Genomic DNA, 23,193 nt, shown 5'->3' on the forward strand with positions numbered 1-23,193 from the left:
ATCAGATGGCCAACTAATCTTTGACGAAGCAGGAAAGAATATCCAATGGAATAAAGACAGTCTCTTCAGCAAGTGGGGCTGGGAAAACTGGATGGCGACATGCAGAAGAATGAACTTGGACCACATTCTTAAACCATACACAAAAATAAACCCAACATGGATGAAAGACCTAAATGTAAGACAGGAAGCCATCAAATTCCTCGAGGAGAAAGCAGGCAAAAACCTGTTTGACCTTGGCCACAGCAACTTCTTACTCAACACGTCTCTGGAGGCAAGGGAAACAAGAGCAAAAATGAACTATTGGGACCTCATCAAAATAAAAAGCTTCTGCACAGTGAAGGAAACAAATCAGCAAAACTAAAAGACAACCAACAGAATGGGAGAAGATATTCGCAAACGACATATCAGATAAAGGGTTAGTATCCAAAATCTGTAAAGAACTTATCAAACTCACACCCAAAAAAACAATCCGGTGAAAAAATGGGCAAAAGACATGAATAGACACTTCTCCAAAGACGACATCCAGATGGCCAACCGACACATGAGAAAATGCTCAACATCACTCATCAGGCAAATACAAATCAAAACCACAATGAGATACCCCCTCACACCTGTCAGAATGGCTAACATTAACAACTCAGGCAACAACAGATGTTGGCAAGGGTGTGTAGAAAGAGGATCTCTTTTGCATTGTTGGTGGGAATGCAAGCTGGTGCAGCCACTCTGGAAAACAGTATGGAGATTCCTCAAAAAATTAAAAATAGAACTACCCTACGACCCAGCAATTGCACTACTAGGCATTTATCCATGGGATACAGGTGTGCTGTTTGAAAGGGGCACATTCACCCCAGTGTTTACAGCAGCACTATCAACAATAGCCAAAGTATGGAAAGAGCCCAAATGTCCATCCATGGATGAATGGATAAAGAAGATGGGGTGTGTGTGTATATATATAATGGAGTATGACTCAGCAATCAAAAAGAATGAAATCTTGCCATTTGCAACTACCTGGATGGAACTGGAAGGTATTATGCTAAGCGAAATTAGAGAAAGTAAAATATCGTATGACTTCACTCATATAAGGACTTTAAGACACAGAACAGATGAGCACAAGGGAAGGGAAGCAAAAATAATCTAAAAACAGGGAGGGGGACAAAACATGAGACTCTTAAATATGGAGAACAAACAGAGGGTTACTGGAGGGGTTGTGGGAGGGGGAATGGGCTAAATGGGTAAGGGGCATTAAGGAATCTACTCCTGAAATCATTGTTGCACTATAGCTAACTAATTTGGATGTAAATTAAATAAAATTAAAAATCACCTGCTTGAGGTCCTTCCCTTGGCCAGGCCCTTGCGTCCAAGCCAGTATGGATGCATCAGGGTGCATCAGGGCATTCCGACTGTCCAGCCTGACAAAGAACAAAGCTCAGGTCTGTGTCTTCTACTTTTATTTTCTAGAACAAAATATGTGCCACCTGGCAGCAGGCCCCCCATCCCTGCCCCTGGACCTGCTGCTCTTCCTGCTTTGCACAACTGCTGCCCTCACTCAGCCCATTTGCAGGGCTCAGCCAAGGCCAGGATGGAAGACTGCTGGGTCTGGGGACAGACGGCAGGGCATGTCTGCCTGTGTGTCTCTGGAGCAGTGACTGGCATTGGGAGGAAACCAGTGTGCCTGCAGGGGAGGGTGCTCTAGGGTCTCTGGAGCCTGGCTGGGGATGTCCCAGCCAAGGATCAGGCCAGGTTGGAGGTACGGGCAGGAACCAAATGAGTACACATTTCCCATATCTGTACCAGCACCGTGACCCCACACAGCCCTCAGCTTGGGACAGGCCAGGAGCTGCTGGTCTCTCTGTAGAGGGACACAGACTCTGGCCCTGGAAACCCATCGTCTTCCACTGGGGAGAGCACCACAAAGTGAAGTCTTGGGCAGTGATCTCGGCTTCTCGGATCTGACTTCTGGGCTCCCTGGGTCTAGACGGCATCGCCCTCACTGTCCGACTCGATGATATCCAGTGGTTGCAGACGGAGGGAGTCATAGTTGGGGGGTGGGGTGCCCGGGATGGGCAGGGTCTGCTCATCAGGATAGGTCCCAGGGTCGGGGCCCGGCCCGGCCACGTCGGGCTCGAAGCTGAAGTTGGTGTGAGCCTCCACCAGCTCAGCCACGGTGGGCGGCGGGCCGGCATAGCAAGCCTGGGCCCGCCTTTGCCGCAGGCTCTTGGCGAAGGCCACCAGCTTGATGATGGTGATCCACACAAAGTCGATGAGGATCTCTCCAAACTCGATGAGGCACAGCACTGAGCCCCCCATCCAGAAGCCAAACTGGCCGCCCAGGTTGGAGAGCAGCCAGACGATCTGTGGAGAGCAGGGGGCTGAGGGGCTGGCAGGGCTGGGGGTCGGGCCACAAATTCCTGCCTTGAGCCCTGCCCCGCCTCCCAGGTTCCTGTGAGGTGGGCCCTCGGCCGGGAAGGGGGATGGGGTAACCATCTCAGCCCCGGGGAAACTTCTTGTGACTCCTTTAGGGACGCTCCTAATTCCCCTGTTGGTCTCGGGACCCTCCCCACCCACAGGGTGCAGGGGCGGCAGGGCTGGGGTGTCAGGAGCCCCCAGACTCACGTTATTGGCTGCTGACTCCTCAATGGTGCGATAATTGAATTCTTGGAAGTAGATGTTGAGCTTGACGATTCCCTTCCTGTAGGAGCAGCAAGAAGGGCTGGTGCCCCTTCCCCAAGACACACTGACACACGCACATGCACACTCACAGGAAGGCAGCCGGGAGGCCCCAGTCCTCTGGCTTGAGCTTCTCACATGTCCACTGCCGTGAGTGGTGAGGTCCAAGCAGAAGCCCAAAGTGCTGCCCTTCCTGGCCCCTCTGGGCCTTGGGCCACAAAGAGCATCTCTGCCCAGCATCACTCCTGTGGGCCCCCAGACTGGCTCTGAGCTCCCCTCCCCCACCCCCGGGGCGCCCGGCCCATACACAGCCTCTCCATAGAGTCCTAAGCCTTGCTCCTTCCTCAGGGGACCCAGGGCACAGAAAGTTGCTCAAGTGGGCTTCCCCTTTACACCTGATACTTCTCAGAAAAGCTATGCTCTCTTGTACCTCCAGGCTTCTGCCCAGACATCTTTGTCTCTTACTTAACAGCTCCTGCTCCTTCTTGGAGAGTTAGCGCAAGTGTCACCTCCCTCTACAGACCTCCCTTATCTCCCAGGCAGAGAGCTCCTTCCCTGCTGTGCTCCCAAAGGAAGGGTCTTGTATAGACTCTCATCACCAGAAGCCCTGCTGGCATATTTCTGTCCTCTAGACTGGAACTCCCTGAGAGTGTGACCTGTGTCTTTCCTGTGCTCAATCTGCATTTGTATTTGATAGATGGAAAGATGGAAGAGTGGATTGAGGATAAGTGGGTGGATGGATGAGGGGATAATGGGATGAATAGGTACATGGGTGAGTGGATAGATGGATGGGAGGAAGATGAGAGGGATGAAGGATGGGTGGATGGATGGGCGCATGGGGTGGACGGATGAATGGATAGATGGGTGGGTGGGTGGGTGATGGGTGGGTGGATGGACAGATGGACATATAAGTGGATGGATGGATGATGAGTGAATGGGTGGATGGGTGGGTGGATGGACAGATGGTTGAATGGGTGGATGGATAGATGGGTGGATGGATGGACAGATAAGTAGATGGATGTATGGACAGACGGATGGATGGGTTGTTGAATGGGTAATGGATAGATGGGGGGTGGATAGGTGAGCGGATAGATGGATAAGTGGAAATCTGGAAGGATGGATGTATGGGATGGATGGGTGAATGGGTAGATGGACAGGTGCATGGGTAGAAGAATGGAAGGATGGATGAATAATGGAGGAATGGGTGGATGGACAGATGGGTGAAAGGGCAAATGAACAGGTGACATATGGAGAAATAGGCTCGCCTTTGGGAAGTGGCAGACTCTGAATCCCATTGGCTGGCCTCTCTCTCATTTCCAGTGCCTCCTTCTTCAGGCTTTCTCCTGGATCTGACCAGTGTGAGAAGGTGTCTGAATATCCGCCATACATCCAAACCCCTCCCATGAGATTCTGGTTCCTTCCATTTTCTGCATTCCCCAGCCCCTAAGACTCTAAGCTCACCTGCTCAAGGTGATATTAGTGCTTTGGTCCCGCTCCTGAGACAAGACATGGAAAATCCAATCCTGGAATCCAAGAAGGCAACTGAAAAAAATGGCACCTGCAGCATCCCCTCCCAAACATGGGCCCTGTGATTTGGGGAGATGGGGGGAGGCAGACCACAGCCCTGTAGCTTCCCAAAGCCCCCGGGACCACGTGTTGGCGCTGGGAGGAGGAAGGTAATAGTTCGCACTGTGGCTGCTGCTATGGGGAGAAGGCACTCTAGTCTCCGGTCTTCCCCCAGAGGCCCCGCCATCCTGCGCCAGCTCTTTCCCACCTCTGGCCCTCGAATTTGCTGTTGCTCTTCCAAGATCTTCCTCCCCAGCCCTGCCCAGGCTGGCTCAGCCCATCCTCCTGCGTTAACTCAAATGTTACCTTTGCAGGGAGATCTTCCCTGACCACTCTGTCTAAAGCGGTTTCCCCTGGTTACTCTCCAGTCATCCTGTTTCCCACCCTTACCACACTGTGAAATGATCTAACTTCTGTACGCTCTCTCTCTCCCACCAGAATGTAAGCTCCATAAGAGCAAAGGACCATTCCTGTCTCGTTCACTGCCGTGTCCCCAGCACAGCGCTTTGGGGAAACATTAGCGGAGGGACAAACAGCCCGCAGGCCTATGCCTAGACCTGTCCCTAGCCCAAAGGTGGGCGGCCAGGAGCTTGACCACTCCAGCATCTCACCTCGGAAGCCTCTGAAGGCCAGTCAGCCATGGAGATGGTCATCTTGTACTGGGTGTCACTGGAAGAGACAAGGCAGCCCTGTTGATGTCCCTGCCAGCACCGTGCCCCCACCCTGCAGTCCCCCCCTCCCACCCCCAGCACCCACACTCACTTGCAGGACTCCTTGCACATGTTGATGCAGGTCTCCCTCTGGGCCACGCTCATGCGCAGGTGTGAGTAACAATAGGCTGAGCAGGGTGGGTGGGAGGTAAGAGACTTAAGAGTGGGGGTTTCTAGACGTTTTCCTCTCCTCCTCTGAGGCTGGGGCTGCCCCCTACCCTCCTGGCCATGGCCACCCCAGGCCTGTCTCTAGACGGGAGGGGAAGTCGTCTCTGTGGAGGGTCACCCCTTCCCACCCTGCCCCTCGTGTCCAGCCAGTTTTGCCCCAGCCTGGCCCCGGGGTGGGGAGCCTCCCCCAGACATCCCAGACTCAGCTCAGCAGGAGCAGAGCGGCTTTCCTCTGCTTGTCATGCCCATTCCGGGCTGGGCGGTGCTCACGGGGTCATGCATGAAGGGATGGGTGGTTGGAAGGGATAGTTTTCCCCTCTTGTCTACATACGTTGTTGGTTTTAGAGGTGGTGGGACTCGCTCTGACACTGACAACATCCATCATGTTTGGACTCCAGGCCACCAGGGCCCCTGAAACCCTTGGGAGGCCACCTCGGCCTCCCCTCCCACCCAACAACCCGCAGAGATGCCCGGCGAGCCCACACAGACACGGACGCACATGCTGAGGCTGGTACACGTGGCCTTGTGGGTGCATGAGCGAGCGCACACACACGTGTGGGCATGCAAACCAGCGTGCACAGATGCAAACACGGAAGCAACCCAGGCACGAGTGCCCCCGAGCCCTCTCCCGCATGCATGTGAAAATGTAAACACACATGTGTGCTCGCCAGCAGCTGCCCACAGGGCTCATGCATGCGTGGGTGTGTACCAGGACGGAGTGGGGCCCAGGGGTGGGTGGGGAGGGGGGCTGCGGACTGTGAAGGCCACACCCCGGCTATGTGATCAGAGCCCTGGCGGGTGGGGGCCCCCCCACTCACCCCAGTCGGGGAACTCCCGGTTGTTGCAGTATCTCTGCCCACGGGGCAGGGGGTACAGGTAGTGGCCACAGCTGCAGTTCCGGATCATGTGGTCTTGGAAGCAGGAGCGGATACAGGCCTGCAGTGGTGGGAGAGGGGGGACACGGATGTGGCTGTGATGTCCCCACCCGGCCCCGGGAGCCAGGGGAGGGGTCCTTCCGGCTGAAGAGCTACGCCTGCTGACCTCGCAGTCTGGGGGTGGCTGTCCTTCCCTGTCCCTGGTCCTCGGTACCTGCAGAGGGGCTCACGCCAGACCCAGCTGTCTGAGGACAGCCCCGCCACCTATCAAAGCTGGTGCCCCACACATGGCACGGGGAGGGGTGGCTTATTCCAAATACTGCTGGGGTTTCAGGTCACCGTGACCTGGTTCCCCCACACGTGGAGGCAGCTATGTGTCCTGCAGTCACTCAGGGGTGAAGCAGGGTGACAGTCACAACTGTGGGCTAAGGTGAGGAGGGCCCAGCGCTGGGCGGGGAACGGAAGTGGCTGTTACTCATGTGTCTCTGCTTGTCCGTGTGTGGAGGACCCCTGGCTCCAACCCTCACTCTCTCGGGCTCTCCCCTGCTCTCCTCGGCTCTGCCCCACCAGCCACGGAACCTGCCCCCCCTGTTGTGTGCTCCTGCTGCTCCCCGGCCTGCTCCTTCCCAACCTAGCACACATCCTGTCCTATCGTGTTCTTCCTGACAGGGCTGTGGCCTCCCTGCAAACACAGCCGGGAGAAGCACAGGGGGTGAGGGGCTAGAGGGGTCACATGAGGGGCTCTGACTATGGGCAAGGGTCTCCCATTCTTCCAGACCTCACTGTCTCACCTGGAGATTAGTAGGAGTCCTCTCTGGACCCCGTGACAGAGGCTGGGGGTGGGGAATGGGGCAGTGCAGACAGAGCGCCTGACCAGGGCCTGGGTCTTTGCCAAGGTCTCTGGCCAGTGAGGCTGCTGCACCAGATAAAGCAAGAGGTGAGGTTTTTCTAGAATGAGGTCTCTAAGACTGGGCCTGATGGATACCTCCATGGCCTCCATCTCTTTGCTTCCCATCTCCCTGTGCTGCCCGTCTGTCTATCCCTTCAGAAGCTCAGAAGGTTCCCCCAAGTTCCTCACTGCAGACCGAAGCCCCTCCAGATAGAAGGTGGCCAAACTGGCCAGGTCAGAGTGTGGGGTGGACAGGTCAGCCAGGCAGGGTGGGCCGGAGGGTGGGCACAGGGGGCACTAGATTTCCAGTAACCTAGACAAAAGGGAAGTGCACGCCATGCTCAGGGCTCTTAGGCACAGAGGCAGGCACTACGCTGCCCCCCAGTTATGCCTCAGTTTCCTTATCTGCAAAGGCAGCCTGGGCTGGGGGAGAGGTGTCATTGAGCGGTCACTTCTGTCACTCGTGCAGAGGTTCGGACTGTCCCAGATTCACTGGGGCTGGGTCTTAGGACAGGCCTCCCGGGCTGACCCTGGAGGTCAGGGTGAAAGGGAAGCCCCAGCTGCAGCGAGGGGAATTGAGGCCGGATACAAAGAGGGTAAACTGATGAGGCGTTTGCACTGGGGCCTGTAAATCCCAGCTTCCTCATTCCTAATCATTTTACCTCCATCTCAGCATTGTTGTGAGGATTAAATGAATTAGTGTGTGTAAAGCACTTGGAACAGTGCCTGCCTAGCACACGATAAGCCTGCTACTCTTCGTATATTAATATTTAGAACAAATAAATGTTATATATATAATAAGTGCTATTCTTGCCCCGTGGGGTGTTGAAAGGATCAAATGATGAGGCAATACATGCGAGCCCTTAGCACAGCATCTCTCTCACACAAGGGTTCTTCTTAGAGACCCCAGAGTGAGATCCCCATGTTCTGGGCACCCCCAAAGGGCATACCTGCCGAGGGGAGATGAGCAGTGGCCAGCCCTGGGCCCTGGAGAGCACCCAGGGAATGGACCGGTTCCACAGCCCCAAGGGCCACCAAACCCGCCAAACTACCCAGTGGTCACCTACAAAAATCCAGCAGAGCTGGCCTTGCCGGGCCCAGCTCCCCCGGAGCCCCGAGGCCCTGGGCCTGGTAGACGTGGACCGGCTCTAGGTACCGAGGCCTCGAGGGCTTCTTACCTGGATGGAGTAGGTGGTGTTGTAGTCGCTGTAAAGGTTTCGCACGGGGACGTCGGAGCCGTTCATGGTGCACTGGCTGTAGGGCTCTCCCTTGCGCTCCAGCTTGTCCTGTGTCCATAAAGTTTGCTCTTGGAGGCCCCGGTCACCCCTAGGAGGCCCCCTTTGTACCTCCCTCCCATGGGGGTCTGTGGGGATGCCAAAAGGGGATGGGAAGCCATAGGCCCCAGTAGGTGCCAGATGATGCCTGTCTTCCCCCACAGCATGGCCATCCTGGTGGCGGGGGGAAGGGGGGTTCCAGCCAGAAGATAAGGTAGGAATGGGCCATGAGGGAGGGCCAGCTCAGCCCTGGGCAGGTAGGGTTCCACCTTCGGTTCCCCTCGGCTGCGGCCGTACCACCAGCACCCCGATGGATGTCTCCGTCCCGGACATGGCGTAGATGCCCTCGTCTTTGATGAAGGGGTATGACCTCTGCTCATGGAGCATCAGCCGGGCGCCGGCCGTGGACGTGAGGAAGGGCACATAGTCGTCCTGGCCTATGTCCAGGATCAGCTTCAGGCCTGTGGGAAGGTGGGGCCGAGGGCTGCCTGAACTTGCTCCCCAAGGCTGAAGGGAGACCCATCAGCCACTTAGCCAAGCCCCCAGCCCCAGAGCCCAGGGGACCTCCGGGGCCCATCCAGGAAACTGGCTCCGCCTTGCAAAAATGAGACTCCTTGCCTTCTCCAAGGCCCCCGTCCTAGCCCAAGCCACCATGTCTCCCCTCTACTCCCATGATCTCTTTTCCACGTGGCAGGTAGATCCAGGGGTACAGCACAGCACCGGCCCACCTCAAATCACATGAGTCCTCATTCCCTTCATTAAGTCCCTCTTGGCCTCCATGCTCCTGCCTGCTGCTGGGCCCTTACAAATGCCTCAAGAACACTGTTCCCTTACTCTGGCATTATGTCCCTACCTTAACCCTCCAAGATCCTCCTGCTCTTCCTTCGGATCTCAGCCTGAGTCACTTCTTCCAGAAGCCTTCCCTGACTACCAAGACAAGGTCTCAGGGTCTTTGTTATTTGCTCTTCTAGCTCTGGAACTTTCCTCCCAATATGTGCCTCCCTTACATGATTCTTTTATTGTCGGTCTTCCTTCCCCATTCGACGGTTCCCTTCTTGTGCACAGAGACCAGCCCCCAATGTTATGCACCATAAGACTATGCTGGGTGGGTCAGACAACAGGCTAGTATTTATCGAGCACTTGCTATGTGCCGAGTGCTGGGCCCAAGTACCTTATTATACGTTCACAAAAGCAAAGCTGCTATTCTTTTTTTTTTTTTTTTTTAATATGGAACGCTTCACGAATTTGCGTGTCATCCTTGTGCAGGGGCCATGCTAATCTTCTCTGTATCGTTCCAATTTTAGTATATGTGCTGCCGAAGCGAGCACAAAGCTGCTATTCTTATCCCCATTTTATAGGTGAGGAAACCAAGGCACAGAGAGGTGAAGAGACTTGTCCAGGGTCACCCAGCGAGAAAGGGGAATTGTTGGGGTTCTAACACAGGCAGCTGAGCTCCTTAGTCTCAATCGTCTGCCGTGAAGTGAGTTGACCGGTACCTCTGTGATGCACAGAGATTCCAGGGACATAATAGCTGGTTGAAGGGAGGTCAGTAGCCCCCTGTACCCCTTTTGACCAACAGCCCTGATAGTTAGAATGACAGCCTGCCTCTTGGAGTCTGGGGAGGTCAGAAGTTCATGGGAGGAAGGATCGCTCCCACCTGTGCCTGGCTCACAGCCGGAATGCTGAAGCCATCCTGAGGCCACCCTGAGTCTTTCCCCAGAGACGGACCAATGCAGTGGCCTCTGTCATCGATCACTTCCCCTTCCCCTGCTTCCATTAATCCTTCACCCTCTCTCTGTCTTGTTCAAGAACTTGGTTTAGCAGTGAGGCTAAGTAAGAGTATGGGCTCTGCGACATGTTAACTGTGTGCTCTTGGACAAGTTCATTTAAACCTTCCAAGAATATCCGGCATGTACTGAGCATTTCGCATTTGCCCGGCACAGTACTGAGCAGGTGGCTGCATTATGTCACAGTGATTCCACGAGCTATACACAATATGCTCTATGATGCTACCGTGTACTGTCTCTGGGGAGACCAAGGCTTCCAGAAGTTCAGTCTGGATCTCAGGATTACCTGGGGGGTCAGCGGTAGAGAGTTTTCACTCGTGCACGGGAGCCTGAGTTCCTGACCCCTGCCTGAGCTGCACTGCTTCTGAATCCTCACCTTGCTGATCAGCAAAATGGGAACCCCAGTCTCCACCCCAGGTGTTTACGGGAGTTGAAGGTGATAAAGGAAATTTTCAACTTTTAACATACCTTGGCCCTGCTTTCAGGCTCCCAGGGAGGCTGTACTTTAACATTTACCAGGGTCAAAATGACTCCACCAAAACCTCAGAGCACAGGCTCTATTTCTGGCCCCAGCACACATTGTACATCTACTTTGTTAAAACAAATAACCAAAAAGGAGCATTCCAAATATAAAGAAAAAGAAAAAAAAAAAAAAAACCCTCCCTGGTTCCCATAAGATTAAAGTCATACAGTCTTGCAGATACTAAAAACGTAAGATAAAGTCTGTAACTTTCTGGAACGTTCTTCATCATGATGGTTTGTAACTGTTGATGTAAAAAACATATATAACCCTGCACCAAACTTCCTTTCCCGGTGCACTCCCTTCCTTGTCAAGACCGTGTATCCCAGGCAGCTGTCCTAACGTGGGCTCGAATGAAACTCTTCCTTTCTCTTTAAAATTTTTAAAAAGGTTTGTTCATTTTGTGTGGCCAAGGGAATGGCTCCCCACCCACCGAACAGGTTGCCCTTCCCTGTGCTGCCTCCTGTCTAATCCAGGCCCTGACCCTCGACAGCTGATGGTCCTTTGGTCTTTTAGCCCCACGTGGTGGGGATTTAAAGCCCCATGGCTCTGGCCCCAGGATGAACCAAGACTCACCAAACTCAGCTCCGGGGTTGGCCGAAGGGAGCGCCTTCTCCGTCATGCCCCAGTTGAAGATATAACAGTTGCCGTAATCAGGGTGGAAGATGGACGTGAAGTTCCTGAAAGAAACACCATCAGCTAGAGATCAGGGCCCACCCAGCAGGTGCCTCCCTGAGTGTCTGTGGTCTGGGGCCTGGCAGAGCGGAGCTGGGAGGATCCGACAGGTGGGCTGGGCAAGCCGGGAACTCACATAGAGAGAAAGCTGGCTGGGATGGTGGGTCAGAGAGGGGGTGAGTCGGGAGAGGGCCAGAGGCCGGGGAAAGAGAAGGCTTTATAATGAGGCATGTGGAACACTATACAGGGTCCTCTCTGATGTCCTGGAAAGGTTTCCTAAGGAAATAAGTTAACAATAACGACAAATGTTTCCATAAAGATGCTCGCGGCAGTAGCAATGGTATCATGCAGTTTCAAAAGAATTCAGTTAGAATCACTCACCATCAGGGAGATACAAATCAAAACCGCAATGAGATACCACCTCACACCTGTCAGAATGGCTAACAACAACTCAGGCAACAACGGATGTTGGCGAGGATGTGGAGAAAGAGGGTCTCTTTTGCAGTGTTGGTGGCAATGCAAGCTGGTGCAGCCACTCTGGAAAACAGTATGCAGGTTCCTCAAAAAATTAAAAACAGAACTACCCTATGACCCAGCAATTGTGCTACTAGGCATTTATCCAAGGTATACAGGTGTGCTGTTTCGAAGGGACACATGCACCCCCATGTTTATAGCAGCACTATCAACAATAGCCAAAGTATGGAAAGAGCCCAAATGTCCACTGATGGATGAATGGATAAACAAGATGTGGCATATGTATACAATGGAGTATTACTCGGCAATCAAAAAGAATGAAATCTTGCCATTTGCAACTATGTGGATGGAACTGGTGGGTATTATGCTAAGTGAAATTAGAGAAAGACAAAAATCATGACTTCACTCATATGAGGACTTTAAGAGACAAAACAGATGAACATAAGGGAAGGGAAACAAAAGTAATATAAAAACAGGGAGGGGGACAAAACAGAAGAGACCCTTAAACACAGAGAACAAACAGTGTTGCTGGAGGGGTTGTGGGAGGGGGGATGGGCTAAATGGGTCAGGGGCACCCAGGAATCTACTCCTGAAATCATTGTTGCACTATATGCTAACTAACTTGGATGTAAATTTTAAAAAATAAAAAATAAGATTAAAAAAAAAGAATTCAGTTATAAAAAGACTTTTTTGGATATGGAACATTTCAAACACACACAAGGTCGAGACAAAACCCACCGCCAGCTTCCAGAATCATCAACACATGGCCACTAATGCTTCATCTCTACCCGCCCCACCCCACCTCCCTTCCATATTATTTTCAAGCAAATCTCAGACATCATGATATTATCTGTAAACATTTCCAGATGTAGCTTGGAAAGTGAGAGCTCTCTTGAAAATACGGCTATTACCATGTTAAACATAACCAACAAAAATCCCTTAAGATTAACTATTCAGTTCAAAGTTCAATTGTCTCTTCAATGTCAATTTTTACAATTTATTTGTTTAAATTGGGATGCAAATGAGGTTAAGGTGACTGGGTGATAGGTCTTTCAAGTTTCTTCTAATCTATGGCGCCCTCCAGCTTTTTTTTTTTTTTCCTTCTTGTAATATAGCTGTTAAAACGGTTCTGGTTTGAAGAGGCAGTGATACAATGAGAAGATCATTTCACAACCCTGACGAATGAATGGCTTTGGGCAGTGCACCCTGGTGGGCCAATGCTGCGTGTCTCCTGAGGGAAGAGCACAGGCTGCCGAGGAGGTGGCCTTGCGAATAAAAAGTAAAAATCAGGGGCACCTGGGTGGCCTCAGTCAAGTGTCTGACGCTTGGTTTTGGCTCAGGTCATGATCTTACAGTTCGTGCGTTCGGGCCCCACACTGGGGCTCTGTGCTGACAGTGCAGAGCCTGCTTGGGATTCTCTCTCTCTCCCTCTCTCTCTGCCCCCCCCCCTCTCCAAAAATAAATAAATGAAGTTAAAAATAAATAAATAAAAATCAGCCCCAAACAGGACCATGCATCTGTCTCTAACTACCATTTATGAGAAATGTTGGAGACAGAGGAACAGGTTCAAAGTCACTACAGCAAGTCAACCTGCAAAATCCAGACCTTGGGGAATGAAACAGGATAAACAACCCAGTTTCTTCAACAAACGCACTGCGAGAGAGGAGAAGGGACACAGGCTCTAGATTAATAGAAATTTTACAGACACAATCACAACATGCTGCCTTTAGTTATATCCTGATTCACACAAGCAAACAGGCAAAAAGGTATAAATGACATGAGCATGAAGATGATTGGGCAGTTGATGGTGTTGAGGAATTATTGTTAATTTTTTTTCAGGTGGGATAATGGTATTATGGTTTGATTTTTTTTTTTAAGTCTTTCTCTTTTGCAGATATGTTCTGAACTATTTACAGCTTAAAGACCCTGGAGTCTAGGCTTTGCTGCAAAATGGATGGGAAGGGAAGTGAGTTGTGGCCATGGGCTCTGGCTTCCTTGTGAGGTCATCATACTCTATTCTGTCTGTAGGTATATCCTCAGGTCCCCATAAGGAATCACTTTAAAAATGTCTTTGTGTGTTTTTTGTTTTGTTTTTCTTATTTTATCTAATTCTTTTTTCTTGTTTTTAATGTTTATTTTGAGAGAGAGAGAGAGGGAGAGAACGAGTGGGGAAGGGGCAGAGAGAGAGGGAGACACAGAATCCGAAGCAGGCTCCAGGTTCTGAGCTGTCAGCACAGAGCCCGATGCGGGGCCTAAACTCACAAACTGCAAGATCATGACCTGAGCTGAAGTTAGATGCTTAACTGAGCCACCCAGGTGCCCCCCCCCCCTTTTTTTTAATTTGAGAGAGAGAGAGAGAGAGAGAGAGAGAGAGAGCAAGCTCAGGGGAAAGGGGCAGAGGGAGAGAGGAAGAGAATCCCAAGCAGGCTGCACACTGAGCGTGGAACCCAACATGGGACTAGATCCCATGACCCTGGGATCATGACCTGAGCCAGAATCAAGAGTTGGATGCTCAACCAACTGAACCACCCATGTGCCCATGTTTTTCTCACTTTATTAAAAATAGGAAGGAAGGGGGCTGAGCACAGAAACAGCAACAGAAATGGAGCATTGTCTTCTAAGCCCTGTATTTTGTTTTGTTTCGTTTTTTTTTTTTTTTATTTTTTTATTTTTTTTTTTTTTTAATATATGAAATTTACTGTCAAATTGGTTTCCATACAACACCCAGTGCTCATCCCAAAAGGTGCCCTCCTCAATACCCATCACCCACCCTGTCCTCCCTCCCACCCTGCCCTCCCTCCCACCCCCCATCAACCCTCAGTTTGTTCTCAGTTTTTTAACAGTCTCTAATGCTTTGGCTCTCTCCCACTCTAACCTCTTTTTTTTTTTTTTTTTTTTTTTCTTTTCCTTCCCCTCCCCCATGGGTTTCTGTTATGTTTCTCAGGATCCACATAAGAGTGAAACCATATGGTATCTGTCTTTCTCTGTATGGCTTATTTCACTTAGCATCACACTCTCCAGTTCCATCCATGTTGCTACAAAAGGCCATATTTCATTTTTTCTCATTGCCACGTAGTATTCCATTGTGTATATAAACCACAGTTTCTTTATCCATTCATCAGTTGATGGACATTTAGGCTCTTTCCATAATTTGGCTATTGTTGAGAGTGCCGCTATAAACATTGGGGTACAGGTGCCCCTATCTAAGCCCTGTATTTTGAAACACAGATGATGCAAACCTTGCAGGGGCCAGCCCCGTGCTGCACATTTCTGTGTACCTTCTCCCATTCAATCCTCAAAATAACCCCATGAGGTCAGCTGATATCTGCCCCTGTGTTCAGATTAGGAAGCCATTTCCTCCACCTCTGGCCTCACCCTCTGTGCTGGCAGAACGAGGTGGGTCCGGGGCAGGCTGGGAAATCCAAGCTGGGAGCTGACCCTGGTGGACAGATTTGAGCTGCTTTCTCAACCTCTAAGCTTCGGTGTTCTCGACAGTGAAAGGGAAATCAGGAAGAAACCACATTTCTTCATCCAACAAGTGTTTACTGAGGCAGGTACTGGGCTGAGGACACCTGAGGTGAACAAGAGTCCAGCCCTGGAAGGTCACCATGTGGCTGGGGATGCGGAGTGGTGGGGGGAACTCAGCAGCGTCCTGTCGACGCTGTCCTTCCAGAATGTGCCTCTGGCCCTGTCCACTTCTCTCCATCTCCGAGGCTCCCCCTGCACTCCCTGTGCAAAGTCACTTCCCTGCCCGGGTGCTTGATCATTTCTACTGCTTATTCCCTGCTAGCACGTGTCAAAATCTGAAATGATCTTTATTTAACTGCTTGCTCATCAGCTGTCTCCTGCATTAGAAGGTAAGCCCAGGGAGGGCAGCTGTCTGTCTTGAGGGAGAAAGCATTCAGAGGCTAACACCCCAGGCCTGGGAGCCAGCCTGCCTGAATTCAAATTTTGGCTCTGTCACTGAGTAGCTGGTGAGCTTTCCCTGTGCCTCACCTTCCTCACCTGTAATGCCAGGATTATAATAGCACCCACCCAAGAGGACTAAGGCGAGGGCTGGATGCCGAGCATCTGGAAATACTCAACAAAAGCAGGCCGCTCCTACTGCTCAGAGGCTGGCCCACGGTAGACAGACACTTAGTAAATATTTGTTGGGTAAATTATAATATGTGATAAGGGTATCAGCAGAGATAAGCATAGAGGAGTGACACCTAATTCTCGCTGGGGTGTGTGTAGGGATGAGGGTCATGGAAGGGTTCTTGGAGGAGGCGAGGCCTGAGCTGAGACTTTTAAGGATGACTAAGAGGTAGGGGCTAGAGAGGAGAAAGGGCACATCACGCAGGGGGCACAGCATAGGCAAAGGCCCGGGGGGGAGAAATGGCTTTGGGCGGGCATCACGGAGCCTGCGTCGGTGTAGGATCAGGGCTGTGGCCACAGGAGGAACAGAGCAGGGCAAACTGGCTAAAGCCGGGCGCTGTTCTGGAGGGAGAGACCCCGCCCCAGGGTGTGGGGACACAGTGTTCCCAAGAAACGGTCTCCGGTCTCTGACATCTGCAACCCAGGGTGCGGTCGGATCCCCTTCTGCCCAGGGCCGTGCTCTCGGCCTCACTGTAGGCGCCAACTATTTGCTTGTCGCCAGCACCCTTTACCTGGAGAGGCTTCTCTCAGTGCTGGCCCACTCTTGCTCCAGAGCCAGGCATTCCCCCCTCCCGCCAAAAAAACCTTCTTGGGACAGGTGCAAGGCGTGTAGACGGAGACCAGCAAACCCCCGGAAAGGACGGAGACACAGAGCGTCCCCGGCAGGAAGATGAACAGTGGTGCTGTATGGCAGAGGTCAGGAAGGGCTCCCGAGGGCAGAAGCTAGCGAGCCAGATGGAGCAGTGATGACGATGATGCTTATATATGCCTACGTCCTGGCTTCTAGATGCCATTGCCCAATAAAAGGAACCAGGGCTCCTCAGAGAAATGGCTGATTCTAGGCCTTGGGGCATCTTGAGGTGCTAGAAAGTAAGGAAGTACTAAAAAAAAAAAAAGAGTGATGGGGACGTGTCAAAAAGACACAGGAGCCAATACAAGGAGCTGCTACTGGCCAAAGCTGGAAGAATTTGAGTAAGAAAATAAATAATGTGGTACTGGGTTACAACCCCAATACATACAAGCCCATACCAGTAGAAATGACTGAATAAACAAACACGTGGGGAAGAGAGAAGTCTTCCCCACAGAAGACTTCCAAAGAGTCTACATTCTCCTCTGCAGGAGACCAGGAGCTGCCTGCCACCCCCCTGCCCCCAGAAGGTGACCTCAACTTAGCGACTTGCTTCCACACAGGGCCTGGGAAGGGAAGAGGTCACCTCATGACGGGGGAGCGTGGCACCCATAGCTTAACCAAGTGAGGAAGGTCAACATCACGGGTGGTGTCATGTGGCTGAGGCGTTCCCCACCCCGCCCAGGATTCGAAGTGACGAGGGGGTCGCTCGCCTTGTGCTCTTCTTCCCCCCAAACCCGTCTGATCTGTACACACCCAAGTCAAGGACTTGCCCTAAAACACCTGCCCAGTACTCTGAAACTGTCATGGTCAACCCAAACAAAGAAGCCCGAAAAACTGTGACAGAGTTTCTGCACGAAATGGGGTCTCCCGGATGGAATCCCGGAACAGGAAAAGGTCACCGGGAAACACTGCTGAATCCTCAAGAACGTGTCAAATTTAGTTAACAGCAATATGCCAATATTAGTTTCTTAGTTTTGACAAATCACCGTGGTGACAGAAGATGTCAACAACGGGGGGGGGGGGGGGGGACGCCGGGGAGAGGTACAAGGGAACCAACCGGATACACTCTCTTTGCAACATTTCTGTAAACCTAAGATTATTCCACATTAAAAAGTTGACTTTAAAAAAATGCTCATATATTATTTACTATGTGGGAGGTACTGTTCTAAGCACTTTACATCATTTAATCCCCTATAAGGCTATTTCACTATCCCCATTTTCCAGATGAGAAAACTGAGGCCCAGAGAGGCAAAGTAGCGTGCCCAACCGCACCCAGAGCTAGCATTCAAATCGAGGCACTTTGGCATCAGGGTCCAGATGTGGCTCATATTTTCCTAATTGCAGCTGCTGCTTCTTGAGCATTTGCCACATTCGAGAGAGAAAGGACAGGGTCAGAAGGAGCGAGGAAGCAGAGGCCACGGTGTTTGGAGAGCAGCGTTGGGAGGGCAGAGAGAGGCACGTGTCCTCTGGCACCACGTCTGAGGCTGACTCAGGAAGGCAGGTGACAAATAACAGGCTTGGGAGAAGGGGGCAGGGAGGGAAGACTATCTGGTGTTCTGACAGGCGGGGTGACCCAGACTGCCATCTCTGCCTCTCAACGGCTGTGTGGTCTCAGAGGCGTCGCTTAACCTCTCTGGGCCTCGGTTGCATCATAGAAAATGGGCTGACACAACAGTACCTTTCTCACGGGCCTGTGGCCATGGTTAAATGAATTTTATACATGTGATATGCTAAGAATAGCACCTGACACATCAGAAGGGCTCAATAAATGTTAGCATTATTATTGGATAATGAGTTCCCTGTCAAATGTGGGTTTAATGACAGTAACAACTATTATTTATTGAGGCCAACACTGCCGTCAGCATATTAACTCATTTACTACCCAAAATAACCCCGCAGAGTGGGCATGTCATTACCCCATTTTACAGAGGAGGAAAACAGAGGCCCATCAAGGTTCAACTTGTTTAAAGTCACACAGCTTGTCAGACAGCAAGGATGTGCACCCAGTGGTCTAACCACACCGCCCAGCCTTGACCCCTTCACTAGAGTCACTCCCCAGCCACAGCCACACCACAGAAGTTGTGTGGCCAACGCTGGGTGTTTTGCCTGCCCCAAAGCCACGTGAATGCGTATCTCCTGACACTGGGATCCCGCTCAACGGCAGAAGAGCACACGTCGGGCATCAGGAACCTGATAGTAGATCCCAACAGACCCTCACGGACCCTGCTTGCCCACCTCACACACCAGCCAGGGCTATTCTCACTGAGCTGAGGGGTCACATACTTGAAGTCACGGTTTTACATCCCTCTCCAGCTGAGAGGGTGAAGGTGAATGCGTGGACGTGACACTGGTGACCCGGGCACTTGCAGCCTTATGGGGGAGCTGCCAGGAGCGGCTGGCCAGGGGTGCCCTGAGCAAAGGCCGCTGGCTGAGAGCGAGGGGTCAAAACCTAGCCCGCGACCTGCCAGCCGAGTGGCCGCCGAGGGCAGGACACGTCCTGTACTTTTCCACCTGCGGGCCACGCTTTTCCAGTTCACACCTGTGGCCAGGTGTGCAGCTCGCCAGCTCGGGGGACCCCGGATTCCTTGATGTTTGCCTGCAAAATGCCTGCTCCTGTGCGTCTAGGGGACAGAGGGTCCCACAGCATTCAGCACATTCTCAATAGAGCTTCCTGAAGGCTCACGGCTTGAGGGGGCTGTGCCTGAGCCCAGGGGTGACGCCGGAAGCCTGTCACTCGTGAGAAGCAGCAGGACTCCGTGGACTTCTCCAGAGGCCTGAGGTATGAGACCACGAAGCCCCAGAAAAACAAGACCCAGCAGGGGCGCCTGGGTGGTTCAGTCAGTTAGGCGTCTTTGTCTCCGTTCATGATCTCACGGTCCGTGAGTCCGAGCCCCATGTCGGGCTCTGTGCTGACGGCTCAGAGCCTGGAGCCTGCTTCCGATTCTGTGTCTCCTTCTCTTTCTGTCCCTCCCCCACTCACACTCTGTCTCTCTCTCAAAAATAGAGATTAAAAAAAAAAAAAAGACCCAGCACTCGTGGGACGCAGGGGCGGCAGAGGAGGCAGGGATCTGAGGACCACTGGAAGAGCCGCAGGCTTTTGGGGTGAACGTCATTCTCACTCTGCCATCCTCTCAACCTTGGGGGCTGTCAGGGAAGAGCCTGGGACAACGAACACTCCCAGGGCCCTGTTCTAAGCACTGACCTGAGCCAACTCTGCTACCCTCCTGGGCAGCCTGGGAGGTGGGCGGTCCGGGATGACAAAACTGAGGGCAGCAGATGCCCGGTGACGGTCCAGAACCCTCGGCCGCTGGATGTTGGACGCTAACAACACCCGGCTCACAGCTGCCCCCTCTCCAGGGAAGTTTGGGGACCCCCGCATCCTCCTGGGGGGGCCCGTGGCCCGTGAGGGACTGATGCGCCAGGGACAAAAGTCTGGCCCCTCAAGTGAGGGAGGAGCACCCTGTGGTGTGGTCCATGCTCCAGATGCCCGGGGACCAGGCCTACGCGTCACCTGAGACAGCAGCCTCACTCAGTTCATCCCGCTTTCCTTACAGACGCGTCCTAACATCATTCCGTCAGCACGTCAGGGGCCTTCGACGCATCCCCATCTCGGGCTCTGTCTCCGGAAAATACGACCAGAGACACCGAGGCACAGAAAACTGGTGCAGGTGGCTGGTCGGTGGCCGGGCCGGGCCGTGACCGCGAGCAGGCCCGGGCAGGCTTGGGGTGCCTCTCACCTGTAGCTGCACGGCTCCGGCCCAAACAGGCACGCCAGGATCAGCCGCTCGGCAGGGTAGCCCATCTCCACCAACTCCTGGTTTGGCACCTGCGAGAAGATGTTGGTGGCCTGCAGGAGGTACCACTCTGTCACGGCCCGGGTGGCGCTGGTGAAGTTCCGGAAAGTGCACACGGTCCCGTTGAGGCTGCACTGTAGAGGCCGAGAGGGGTTCTTGTGGGCGCGGGGACTGCGGCAGGCCCCAGCCACTGCCCCAAGGGCAAGGGTTTTGCCAGCTGCCCCTCCCCTGGCCGCACCTGGGCGTTGGGCTGGTGGGGAATGTGTTTCCATGGTGCTCACGATGTTCAGGGGCTGTCCCCGCACACACAGTTGAGCGGTCACAGGGACTCCCACGCAGTCACCGGCCGCCCCTATGTGTGGCCTTGTACATGACTGAATACACACATGCACGTGGACACAAAGACCATCCACTTCCTGACCTCCGCAGCCACGTGATGTCATGGTCCCGACCACACACACACACACACACACACACACACACACACACATCCAAACTGTCTCCCTGGTTTCATGCTCATGAGGAACATAGACAGACACATTCGGACCCTCCACTTCCCTGACTCCTTTTCTGGCCTCGTCCCAGACTTCCCAGGGCAGATCCCTGAAAGCCACATGGACCACAGAGGACTCAAGGCTCCCTCCCCCTCATAGCAGGTGAGGAAGGACCTGGGCTTTCTCAGCCCGAGCCCTGGGAAGGGTGCAGGGGCCCCACCACGAGGTCCAGGTCAGGGACTTGGCCCCAGCACTCTGGCCTCAGCCACTCTGCCTCCACCAACCCTCATTGTGGGCCTTCCTTCTGGAAGCCGGGAGGCCGGGAGGAGCTTCTCCGCATTCTGAGATGGCCCTCCCCAGGGCCACTGTCCTCAGGCCCATTCCTGGAGGTCTCCTTGTCTCTCTGGGAGACAGTCACTCTGTCCCAGGATCTATCACCCTATTTGATTTGTACAGCAAGCCTACCCGTCATCATGAAGCAGCAGATGTATCCCCATTACACGTGCACACGCAGACTGCAGCACCGCGAGCGCGCACAGGACCCCACAAGTGCACACGTGGACCAGAGCACCGCGCATGCGCACAGGATCCCCACTACACGCGCACACAGAGCCTGGCCCCGAGAGCTGGTGCAGCCAGCAGGAGCAAGCCTGCCTCACAGATGAGGAAACGCACACAGGAAGCCCGGTGACTGCGCCAAACAATGGCAGGGCACCGGGTCAGAGCGGGCGCTGCGGAGACGAGCGCGGAGCCCTGATCCGGTGGGGGTCGGGGGCCTCCTTCTGGGGAGTGTTTGGCCACAGCCCGGGGCGCCAACCATCAGCGTCACCAGGGAGCCTGTTAACAATACAGATTCCTAGGCCTGGACCCGGAGCTGCCTGATCAGATTGTTCAGGAGTGGGGACCAGGGATTTGTACAGGTAGGGAGATCCCTAGAGTTAGAGGCACAGACAGGGACCCTTGAGGTGGGCACACCTGAGGGCATCCCAGCGTCCCAGCACAGGGCAGGTACACTTGGGCAGCTGACTATACTGCACAGCTCTGGGGTTTTCACCTGCTCAATATTTACGCCCTTATCTTTTGATAGTAAGACCTTATTTCTCCTTCAGGAAACCACCCTTTCCCGCTCACTCAGTCCATGTGATAGAGGCAGACGTCACCCCAGTTCCAGGGCACATGACCCAGGATTGACCAATCATGACAGCCCATTCTCCAGCCCACAGTGATTGGTTTAAGGGTGAGCACGTGACCTGATGAGTGGGTCCCAGGACTTTTCTGGGGCTAGGCTACTGGGAAAGAGGAGTTCTGTTTCTGGGGAAAGTGCTGAGCTAATGGGGTGTATGTCTGGTTTTGCCAAGCCCCTCTGCATGGAGAAAGCCTGCCAGAGAGTGAAATCAACTGGGAGAGGGGCGCCTGGGTGGCTCAGTCGGTTAAGCGTCCGACTCCAGCTCAGGTCATGATCTCACGGTCTGTGAGTTCGAGCCCCGCGTCGGGCTCTGTGCTGATGCTGGCTCAGAGCCTGGAGCCTGCTTCCGATTCTGTGTCTCCCTCTCTCTCTGCCCCTCCCCCATTCGTGCTCTGTCTCTCTCTGTCTCAAAAATAAATAAAAAAACATTAAAAAAAAAAAAATCAACTGGGAGAAAAGCTGCACAAAAATGGGGAGAGGCAGAGTTCTGATGACAGCATTTAAATGCCTGGATCCAGCCATACCTGAATCCAGTCTCCCCTGGACTTCTTAGTATATGAGCCAGTGAATTCCATGTTTTGCCTAAGCTAGTTTGAGCTGGGTCACTGGCATCCAACAGTGTCTTGACTAACATACCAGCAATTTATTTGTATTTTGAAAAAAGCATTGGTGAATATACAAAATAGGCACTGACTTCCAGCTTGCCTTTCCCCCAGCAAGACCCGGGCTATGAAAGGAAAGAAACTCCCATCAGCCTCACTGTGTAGGGTCCATTGCTTGATGTGTGCCTGGGGCCCACTTACTAGTCTCATGGCCACTTTGCACGCCTGCGCAGTGCAGGTCCTTCCTGGTGCCGAGCCATTGTGGTTGTCTCCAAAGAGGTCAAGGACCACTGGGTGATGGGGGTTCTGCTCGTCGATAAGGACCAGCGGTGTGTAGTTCCAGATGGTGGAGTTCAGAGCCTTAGAAGCGTTGCCATAGCTCTGCTCGGGTGCCAGGATCCTCTCCAGGACCGCTTCCATTAGTTCGTCCAGATCCTTCAGCAGATGCTTGACTTTGGAATACCTGGGTGGGGACGGGGCCGGTCAGGGGGGCAACGGCAGCAGTGAGGCAGAGAGCCACGGCGGTCTGGGACCCACCCTTACGCCAGCGTGGCTGTCACCACGTGTGAGGACAGAGCTCTGCCCAGGCCCCTGCCTCTCTATCCACCCACCCGGGCATCCACGCCGCCTTCCATCCACCTGCTCACTTATACATTCACCAAGCAGTTCATGAGCACCTACCGTGTACCAGACACTGCAAAGCACAGAGGATACAATAGCAAACACAACAGCCGGGGTCTCTTT

At 53.1% G+C, this 23,193-nt stretch overlaps 1 protein-coding gene and 1 non-coding gene across 3 annotated transcripts in view; both read right to left on the minus strand.

The window, feature by feature from the left end:
* Nucleotides 1-1,431: 1,431 nt before the first annotated feature.
* The window catches only part of SCNN1B (sodium channel epithelial 1 subunit beta), a 61,898-nt gene continuing 40,136 nt past the window's right edge, over nt 1,432-23,193 (minus strand). For both annotated transcript variants that reach the window (XM_042921282.1, XM_042921283.1), the window contains exons 3-13: nt 22,651-22,912; nt 20,111-20,301; nt 11,033-11,136; nt 8,447-8,610; nt 8,054-8,161; nt 5,930-6,047; nt 4,996-5,071; nt 4,845-4,902; nt 4,129-4,190; nt 2,614-2,689; nt 1,432-2,352 (exon numbers count right to left, since the gene is read on the minus strand). In XM_042921282.1, coding sequence (XP_042777216.1) covers nt 1,972-2,352; nt 2,614-2,689; nt 4,129-4,190; nt 4,845-4,902; nt 4,996-5,071; nt 5,930-6,047; nt 8,054-8,161; nt 8,447-8,610; nt 11,033-11,136; nt 20,111-20,301; nt 22,651-22,912 — 1,600 coding nt within the window. In that variant the 3' untranslated portion in view covers nt 1,432-1,971. The remainder of the gene's footprint in view (nt 2,353-2,613; nt 2,690-4,128; nt 4,191-4,844; nt 4,903-4,995; nt 5,072-5,929; nt 6,048-8,053; nt 8,162-8,446; nt 8,611-11,032; nt 11,137-20,110; nt 20,302-22,650; nt 22,913-23,193) is intronic.
* LOC122210383 lies at nt 9,371-9,477 on the minus strand. Its single transcript, XR_006198033.1, has one exon. It is a non-coding gene; the product is annotated as a U6 spliceosomal RNA (small nuclear RNA).

Source organism: Panthera leo, chromosome E3 (assembly GCF_018350215.1).
Source record: "Panthera leo isolate Ple1 chromosome E3, P.leo_Ple1_pat1.1, whole genome shotgun sequence".
Lineage (NCBI taxonomy): Eukaryota > Metazoa > Chordata > Mammalia > Carnivora > Felidae > Panthera > Panthera leo.